We start from the raw sequence: 9,010 nt of genomic DNA, 5'->3' as shown, positions 1-9,010 counted from the left end.
TCACCGTATTAAATGCAACATTTCACGGAGCTTGGAATCACTTGAAATGAAATTCTCTGTGAAATGGACAAAATATTCCACAGAGAGACTTCTACAGATATTTCACTGACGATACGACCACATCGAAGCTGACAACCCTGTTTGAAGTTTTCAAGAATGACATCACTTCAAGATAAAAAATCACCACGCCAACCACTGCGGTTTCCCTTTAGCTTCAGTGACCTCTTATCATCGAGAACACTGCGTTAAGGAGTTGGGCATAGGCCCCAGTCGTGGCGCGACTGGCTGGGGCACCTGCACCGCACGCCGGCGACCCGGGTTCGATTCCCGCCCCGAGGTCCTTTCCGGATCCCACCCTACTCTCTCTCCCACTCGTTTCCTGTCACCCTACACTGTCCTATCTGATTAAAAGGCATAAAAAAAAGCCCCAAAAAAATATCTGAAAAAAAAAAAAAGGAGTTGGGCATCTCCCTTGCTGGAGCTCGACACTTACTTGCTGGTCCTGTAGGTGTACTTGTAGGTGACCTCGCGGGAGATCTGGCGCGCCAGGCCGAAGAGCTCGTCTCGACGGGTCAGCAGGGCCACGTCCTTCATGCAGAGCTGGGCGGCCGCCTCGTTCACGGTCAGCTGCGGCGGGGAGAGAGGGCGCGCTTGTGAGACATGTCATTGTAACAAGGTCGTGAAAACGCGTGAGAGTGTTTGTGTAATTAACTAACCGCTAAACGCTCAGTCAGCTTTAAGTGGCCATACACACAGCGGCTAATATAAGTCTGAACTCGTTTGAAAAGACATTTGATTTCGTTTAACAACACCACACTTGTCCTGTTCACTACCACCCTACTTAAGCTAACCTGTTCTGTTTATACAGTGCCATTGTGTGTGTGACCTTTGCTCTCATACTAAGTTGCCTCATTCCTTCCTCCTTTGTGCTCTTGCACCCTTGATCCCTCGCTCCCTCGTTCTCTCACCCCCCTCGCTCCCTCGTTCCCTCGTTCGCTCACCTCGTGAAGCGTCAGGTGCTTGCCGTCCTTCCTCTTGGAGTCGAAGCGTCCGTAGATGGCGCTGTACTTGCGGATCTCCTCCTCCCGGCGCGGGTCCTCCTCGGGCATGTCGAAGATGTGCCCGATCATCTTGGCCAGCTTCTTGTTGCCCTTCAGCTGCTCCTTGACCTCGGCGGGGTCGCCGCGCGGCTGCAGGCCCGACGCCATGCGCTCCACGCACTCCGTCACCGACTGGACCGCCGCCGCGTCCAGCGCCTCCAGGCCTCCGTCGCGCGGCGACGACGGCGACCCGAGCTCGGCCGGCGACAGGCTCTGCTCGCTCTCGGCGCCGCCGCCGCCGCTGATGATGCTGCCGCCGCCGCCGAAGTGGCCGACCCAGAACCGGGGCTCGGCGCCGCTCTGGAGCGGGGACGCCGTGGTGGCGCCCGAGCTGCCGTTACCGGCTTCCTGTCCGCCCTTGCCGGCCTCGCCGCTGGCGGCCGCGGCCGCGCCACACTTGGGCGTCTTGACGTGGGGCTCGCCGGCGCCGCGCGGCGCCATCGGGAGCGGGCTCGGCGAGGAGCCCTCGGGCAGCTTGTAGACGGGGATGCTGGAGACGGGCAGCGTGGCCAGCGGCTGGTTGAAGAGCGCCGGGTTGGTCACCCAGTCGCGCAGCGCCTTCTGCAGGCGCCGCACGTGCAGCGGCTTGCTGGCCATGCCCACCAGCGCCATGATCTCCAGGAACTCCTCCTCGCCCGCCTCGCACAGCTGCTGCACGTCGTCGCCGCCCTGCTGGATGAAGGCGTCGTAGTAGCACAGCAGGTTGGCCCGCTGCAGGATGCGGTAGAGCTGCAACTCCCCGAGAGTCCTGGGTAAAGTCGCCGCCATACCTGCCCGGAGGGGGGAAAAGGACCGACAGAGAGAAGGTGAGCACGTGAGGAGGACAAGTGGAACACTGACACAAGACACAAGCGCACATCACAGGCGCAGGACCATGGAAGTCAATTTATCTTCATAGCACATTTAAAAGACAACGGCATTGCACCAAAGTGCTATAGTGACGTAGAAGTCTCTATGAATGCTTTTCACATAACGTTCTAACAGCGTTACAAGAGAGCATGGAAAGGAAAAGAACTCCCCAACAGGACTGGGTCAAGACGCCACCATAACCGTTGAAGGGTTTTTGAGGGGGTGAGAGAGAGAGAGAGAAGGGAGCACAACTGGGTGTGAGGGTGAGGGGAGAGAAATGATAGAGAAACCCTCTTTTCAACCTTCAGAACGCTTCAGAAGTCCACCATTACTACAGCAGTGCTGCTACAGGTCTTTTGGACCTCAAAGACGGAAAAAGAAAGAAGCCCGAGGAAGAGAGGAGTCCTTTTTCTCAACCAGAACCGTTCCGGCCGGGTCACTGAGTGTGAGAGGTAGGAGCGGGGAAGAGGGTAAACCGAAAAGTGATTTGTTTGACGGCAACAGATGTATACAGAACACTAAACCCCAGGTCAAGAGTCACTTTTTTTTTTTTACATGTCAAGCAGCCTGACACCATGACAGAGATACAAGGTTTTTGGAACGCTAGATTCACAGAGAGGTGCACAGATGTGCATAATTACAGAGCGCCCGGCTAAACCTTCGACAACGGCAGCAACAACAACCGCTCAACACACCAGAAACATGGCTTCCGTCCCAGCCCTGCGGTAGAGCCCAGGACCACGAGATGAGATGGGAAGTGGACATAGAGAGACAGAGGACAAGAGGGAGAGAGAGAGAGAGAGAGAGAGAGAGAGAGCAAGAGGGAGAGACAGAAAGAAAGAGGGAGAGAGAGAGAGAAAGTTAGACGGAGGGATAAGGAGAAGGTAGAGAGAGAAGGAAAGGAGCCTGGGCTTGCACATGAGCTAGGACAAGAGAGTGAGAGACAGAGAGAGAGAGAAAAAGAGAGAGAGGGAGATGGGGGAGGAGAGCAAGAGAGAGAAAGTAAGAGTGACATGGAGAGAGAGATATACAGAGAGAGAGTGAGGGGGAGAAAGAAGCAGCGAGAGGGAGAGAGGGAGAGAGGGAGAGGGAAGCAGACAACGAGAGAGAGAGAGAGGGAGGGAGAGAGTGAGAGAGGGAGAGAGTGAGAGAGAGTGAGAGAGAGGGAGAGGGAGAGAGGTCTATGGAGTGTCCTGGAGCGCTGGGAGAGCCACATACCACACTCCACCTCTGCTCTGGCCGTAGGTGGGCCGTCTCTCTGCACAGGCTCCATTTGTCTCTGCCCTGGAACGGTCCCTCATCTCCTGAGCAGGAGGAGAAGAGGAGGAGAGAAGAGGAGGAAGAGAGGAAGAGAGGAGGAGAAGAGCAGGGGGGTTGGGATCCGGATCCCCAACAAAGGGGGATAAAAGATGTGAGGTGGTGGGTGGAGGCAGGGAAGGGGTAGTGGGTGGTGTGGAGGTGGAAGAGGAGATGGAGTGGGGAGGAGAGAGGAAGGGAGAAGGGGTAAATTGGAAGAGGGGGTTACTGTGTGGGCTGGGGAGATGTGTGGAGGTTGGGGAAGGGGGGGGGGGGGGGGGGGTCAGGATATCACACTGTGAGGAGGAGGTGTTGCATTTCAAATGCATTCATCCCCAAGAGCTCAAAATCCACACAACCTCTGCAAGCTCTGAAGCACTAGTCTATAACATTCCACGACTTTATCCTTCACATGAGTATGAGGACAGAGGTGCGACAAACACCACTGACATACGCACACACACACACTCTCTCTCTCTCACACACACACACACACACACTCTTTCTCTCTCTCTCTCACACACACACACACTCTCTCTCTCTCTCTCACACACATACACTCTCTCTCTCTCTCTCACACACACACACACACACACACGGTAATAAACTAATGCTACCTCTGTCACTCTCTCCCTTCTCTACTGCTGTCACCTATGCCTTCCCCAGTATGCCGCACGGCACACACACACACACACACACACACACACACTCTCTCTCTCTTTCTGTCTCTCTCTCTCTCACACACACATACACACACTCTCTCTTTCTCTCTAAACGAATGCTACCTCTATCACTCTCTCCCTTCTCTACTGCTGTCACCTACAGTATGCCTTCCCCAGTATGCCGCACGGCAGGCTATTCCACCTCATCAGCAGTCATGCGCCAGTCTGCCAGGCAGCAGCGCTGACACATGGCGCTTGGGTGCTTGGCACCCTGGTACGGCGCCCGCGGGCGCCTCTAATCTCATAGCCGAAGATGGCAGCGTGCCCCGGCGATGCCTTCCATTCACTCTTCACTCGCTTCCCCATTTGCTGAGAGAGCATGTTTGCATGTCCATGAATCTTTCCACTGTAGCTTTTGTTTTCGTTGTTGTTGTTGTTGTTGTTGTTGCTGTTGTTGTTGTTGTTGGTCTTTGAAAAATACTCTTCATTTATTTACGGCTTGGGTGTTTTTGCTGAAGAAGGGAGACAGTCTCAAGAGATTGATTGTTTACGTCAAATCACACAAATCACTTCTACACAAAATATAGCGGGGAGAGGGGGGAAAAAAACAGCCGTTCAGGAGTGATGTGGTAACAAGGAATGTTTCCTCCGCCTCAGAATGCAATCCCCCTCTGGCAGCACCTGGTGGCACCTTCATTTCTCACTCCCTAACCAGCATGCCAGCTTTGCCGGGGGAGGGCTTGTCTTTCACCGTGAGCCTCACCCCTCCCATTCTTCCCCTGTCTATCCCTCTCTCTCTCCCTCTCTCTCTCTCTCTATCCCACCCTCTTTCACTTTATCCCTTTTTCTGACACTCTCGTTTTCTCTCTTCCTCTCTCTCTATCCCACCCTCTCTCACTTTATCCCTATCTCTCTCTCTATCCCACCCTCTCTCTCACTTTACCCCTCTCTCTGACACTCTCTCTCGTTTTCTCTCTCCCTAGTCCTCCCACCCCTCCACCTTCGCCCGTGCGCACGACACGGGAGGCTCCCTGCATTTTTTCCGTTCATCCGGGCAGGGCAGGACATGTCTCTCCTCTCGCTCACGCACATCCACACCTACCCCTGCGCAAATGGTGCGTGTGTGTGTGTGTGTGTGTGATGTATGTGTGTGGCATATGTGTGTGCGTGTATGTGCGTGCTATGTAGCGTAGAGTGTAAGGGGGGGCAGTGGCCCGCACATTCTCTCTCCCCACTCCCTCCACGGCTTATGTAACATGCAGGTTCCGCTTAATTAAGACGCTTCCGCATGGTGGTGGTGGTGGTGGGGGCGGCCCTCACCTGCGTCAGGTGCGCTAATCTGCACGGGGTGGAGACAGTGACCTTCATACAGGCTAAGCACACACACCCACCTGGGAGTGTGCTTATCAACTAGGTCACATAAGCATCTAGTCTGCCTCAAGAGTCTAAACCCACCCCAATAATGACGCATTATAAACCATGTATTACCACACTGTGCATATTACACAATGCCGCTTTTTGATATCGCATTGCATTTCAAGTCGTTCTTCGCTCTTTCGTAAACCACAAGACCACTGCTTTTCAGTTTCGCTTCAGTATCACACAACACATTTATCTAGGTTCAAAGACAGATCACAGGGACAAAACCATGACCACTTAGTGACCATGAAAGTCATGACCGGTCTCGGAAACTATAATGAAATTCAAGGTCAAGCGTGGTGGCTTCTGACAGTGACACCACTTGAAGGTGACACACTAAGCTAATGACCCAGACATTCGGATGGCAGAGGGGAAGCGAGTGCTAGCCACTGTATGGAAACAAAACCGCTCAGCAGACAAATGGAAACACACACACACACACATTCAATAAATGGCATCATAACAATAAGTCAACCTTTGGGACACATCAAAGCTGTTAACCACAGGGCCGGGACCACATCAGGCCTGTTTCTCAGTCGCCAGCCTCACCAGGAGAGAATGAGTAGCATCAGTGCCCGACAGAGAGAGAGAGAGAGAGAGAGAGAGTAAGTGAGTGAGAGAGCGAGAGAGACCCATGAGAAGGGTACGCCAACCCTGCACTCCAGTGGATAGGCAGGGGACGCGGCCCGGGAGAAGGGTTGCTCGTTGAAAGCCCATTCAGAGAGTGGTGTGGAGGGCACTTGTGCTGCAATTTCACCGGCATGCACTCACCAGTTCCCTTTCTTTCTTTCTTCCGCTCTCTCTCTCTCTATATCCCTCTACCTCCCTCTGCCTCTCTCACTACACAACCCTCTCCCTCGCTCCTCTTTTCCTCTCTCGTTCTCTCTCCCTCGCTCCTCTTTTCCTCTCTCGTTCTCTCTCCCTCACTCTCGGGCAGCAGTGGGAAGCCGCGGAGCCAGTCCTCCACTTTACACTGCTGCTGAAAGCACTTGTGTGTGTGTGTGTGTGTGTGTGTGTGAGAAAGAGAGAGTTTGTGTGTGTGTGTGTGTGTGTGTGTGTGTGTGCACTCACATTGCGTAATGGTACGGCCCTTATCAATTTTAATGAATAATATAGGAGCAGAAGCACTCAAGCAGTGAGGGGAAACCATGGCAATGGCAGTTTTCAGGTTGCCCATGCTGGCATTTAGGCTTTGATTCAGGAAAAGCATCAAATACATTTGAATGTCATTTTAGATAAAGTCGGGTGAGGTGAAGACTTACACTATTTGTGTACAGGAACATTTAACTATATTTGGAGTTCAAATGCAAACATACGATGGTCTCTACAGAAAGTGACTGCAAGTCTGATTCCCAATAATTAACAACTTACTAAGTGTACAGTGAATGTGTATTTATATCGACACTCCAGACCTAAACTGGTGAGTGCACACATAAATCAACACTACTGTTATGACACCATGTCTCAATAAAACTGTAAGCAGTGCAAGATATGCACAAGTGTGACTGCACATCAATTTTGATCAAAATATGCACACTCAGGAAAACATATCCAGTGGCTCTGCCGTAGAAGCATACAGTACCACAGTGAGTTTTCATCAGTGCAAAACACATTATTTATTCAGCCATTAGAATGTATGAAACTGCTTGAATTTGTCTTTCTTGCTCTGAAAAGCAAATGGTTGTCCAAACTCCTTCCAAAGCAGTGGTTTTGTTTGCATGACCAAGCCTATATTTTGGTTTACAGAACTCATCCATCAACTCTTCCAAGCCTCCAATAAGCAAACATTACCATTGTTTTCTTCGAGGATGACAATGCATTGCTGGTCTGGCATTACAACACAGACCAACAACCAGACAGCGTGTAAAAATCAGAGCAAAAGTGCTCAGTCCGTTCATTTATGCGTTCACTTGACCTGTAGACGCAATCTTGCATGAAAGGTTCTTTTTACACTGAGACAGACAGGGCAACACTTCATAGCTTACAAATCATTATACACCATACAAAAGATCGCACTGCAACGTTCACCCATAAAACTTTGCTTCAAGCTGATCAACAGAACATAACCTCCAACAATCCTGTCACAACACAAAACTTTTACTTGAAAAAAAACACAGGAGGGGGCTACTGTCTATAGATAATCTATTACATTATTACGTGGCTGTCGCTACCTAATTTATCTGTACATTCTTCTTATAGGCTACGTTGTCGACAAACCAATGAATTTCTCAAGTCAACAAGAGTAGCCCAACCAAACGAGTGAAGAATGGAACCACGCTTTCGTTTGGATCACTAGGCTACTACTAAACCGCCGGATAACGTGTGCTGTAAACTTCTAAATGACTTCCACCGGGACAAATATCATGTATAACCCAAGAGAGCAATTTCTTGCACAACAGAAAGAATCAACACATAAAAGAGAGGAAAAGGCAAAGGATGCTGTCTTTACACAGCTGCCGAACGACGCCCACCGGTGCTTCGCCTGCGCCTGGGATTCAGTAACCGATTCTCCCACACGGAGAGTCAAATTCCGTGAATTTACGTGCACGGCTGAACTGAACTTCCTTTATCGGGAAGCACATGGATAACCAAAACACCCAGCTAAGTTAAACTTTTCGGCGCGCATAACTGCAATTCAAGGAAACAAACGTGCAGTAAGGGTTTGGACATTGCAAAAAATATCTTACCAGCGATTTCTGTTGTCAGACTCCTTGTTTTTAAGTGAGTTCAAATAGTTCTGTCGGGTGTCAAGTCACAAGTTGAAGATTATTGTCCTGTCAGTTCAAGTGACGCTTTCTTACGCGTCCTGATAGAAGGGGAGATGATGTGAACCACGCGCGCAACCTTGACAAATCAACGGGCGGCGCTCATGCAGACGTTGTTCCGCTGTTGGCCATTGAGTCGCCGGAGACTCCTTACAGTCGAACGAAATTGTCTTTAGACTTAATACTAAGAACCTGTAAATGACTCTTCGCCGTTTCCTCCCCTACTGCTAGAATTGGGATATTCCGCGCTTGCTACATTGCTCTCTCACTCCCACGCGGCAGCGTGACGCAGATCCTGGCGTGGGCGGTCGCGGGGCGTGGGAGGCTGCTGCATGGAATACCAAGCATCATATCATAGAAGCGGCAGTGGCCAACGGGGAGGCAAACTCGAGCGCCTTGCACCCGCCACACACGTAACCGGCCATTTAAAAACGGCCCGCTGACCTTTCCGAAAACACACCTCGCGAACTCATTAGCATCGAGCCGTGGCGTGAATTCCTCTGGCGCACTCCCACACCTGTGCCTGGCCCTCCCACTCGCCGCCTAGACGCATTTGGATTTCAAAAGCGAACAAATCCGCACTCTGCACAGTTTTTTTCTCCTTTTCAAACTCTCTCTCTCCCTCTCGCTTTTTCCTCTTGCATATATGTCTCCAGATAGTCTTGTTTATTGTCTCAAAAGTGGATTTCCACCTTGTTTAGCTATTCTCACACTTCCTGTTATGGAAAAGCTTGGTTTTCTCGTATAAATGTTGGTTACTCCCACGCGCACTCCACCCTCGTGCCCCGTGCCCCAGCCAGCCTACTGTGTTATTTCTTACTCCCTTCCTTCCCTACATATTCACAACATTGATTTCGTCCGTACACATACATGCCATACATTGTGCACTGGTTGTGCAATTGATTTTTTTCACACACAG

General features: G+C 51.2%; 1 protein-coding gene across 2 annotated transcripts in view; it reads right to left on the bottom strand.

The window, feature by feature from the left end:
• The window catches only part of nab1b (NGFI-A binding protein 1b (EGR1 binding protein 1)), a 25,872-nt gene extending 17,523 nt beyond the window's left edge, over positions 1-8,349 (bottom strand). The window contains exons 1-4 of one of the 2 annotated variants that reach the window (XM_062534514.1): positions 8,014-8,349; positions 3,168-3,250; positions 1,002-1,870; positions 494-627 (exon numbers count right to left, since the gene is read on the bottom strand). In XM_062534514.1, the coding sequence (XP_062390498.1) occupies positions 494-627; positions 1,002-1,870; positions 3,168-3,222 (1,058 nt within the window). In that variant the 5' untranslated portion in view covers positions 3,223-3,250; positions 8,014-8,349. The remainder of the gene's footprint in view (positions 1-493; positions 628-1,001; positions 1,871-3,167; positions 3,251-8,013) is intronic. The other variant, XM_062534515.1, reaches the window with a different exon arrangement.
• Between the last annotated feature and the right edge of the window lie 661 nt (positions 8,350-9,010).

The sequence above is a fragment of the Sardina pilchardus genome, chromosome 4 (genome assembly GCF_963854185.1).
Source record: "Sardina pilchardus chromosome 4, fSarPil1.1, whole genome shotgun sequence".
Classification (NCBI taxonomy): Eukaryota; Metazoa; Chordata; class Actinopteri; order Clupeiformes; family Clupeidae; genus Sardina; species Sardina pilchardus.
Note: the sequence above shows the minus strand (reverse complement) of the source record. Positions and strands in the feature narration are given on the sequence as shown.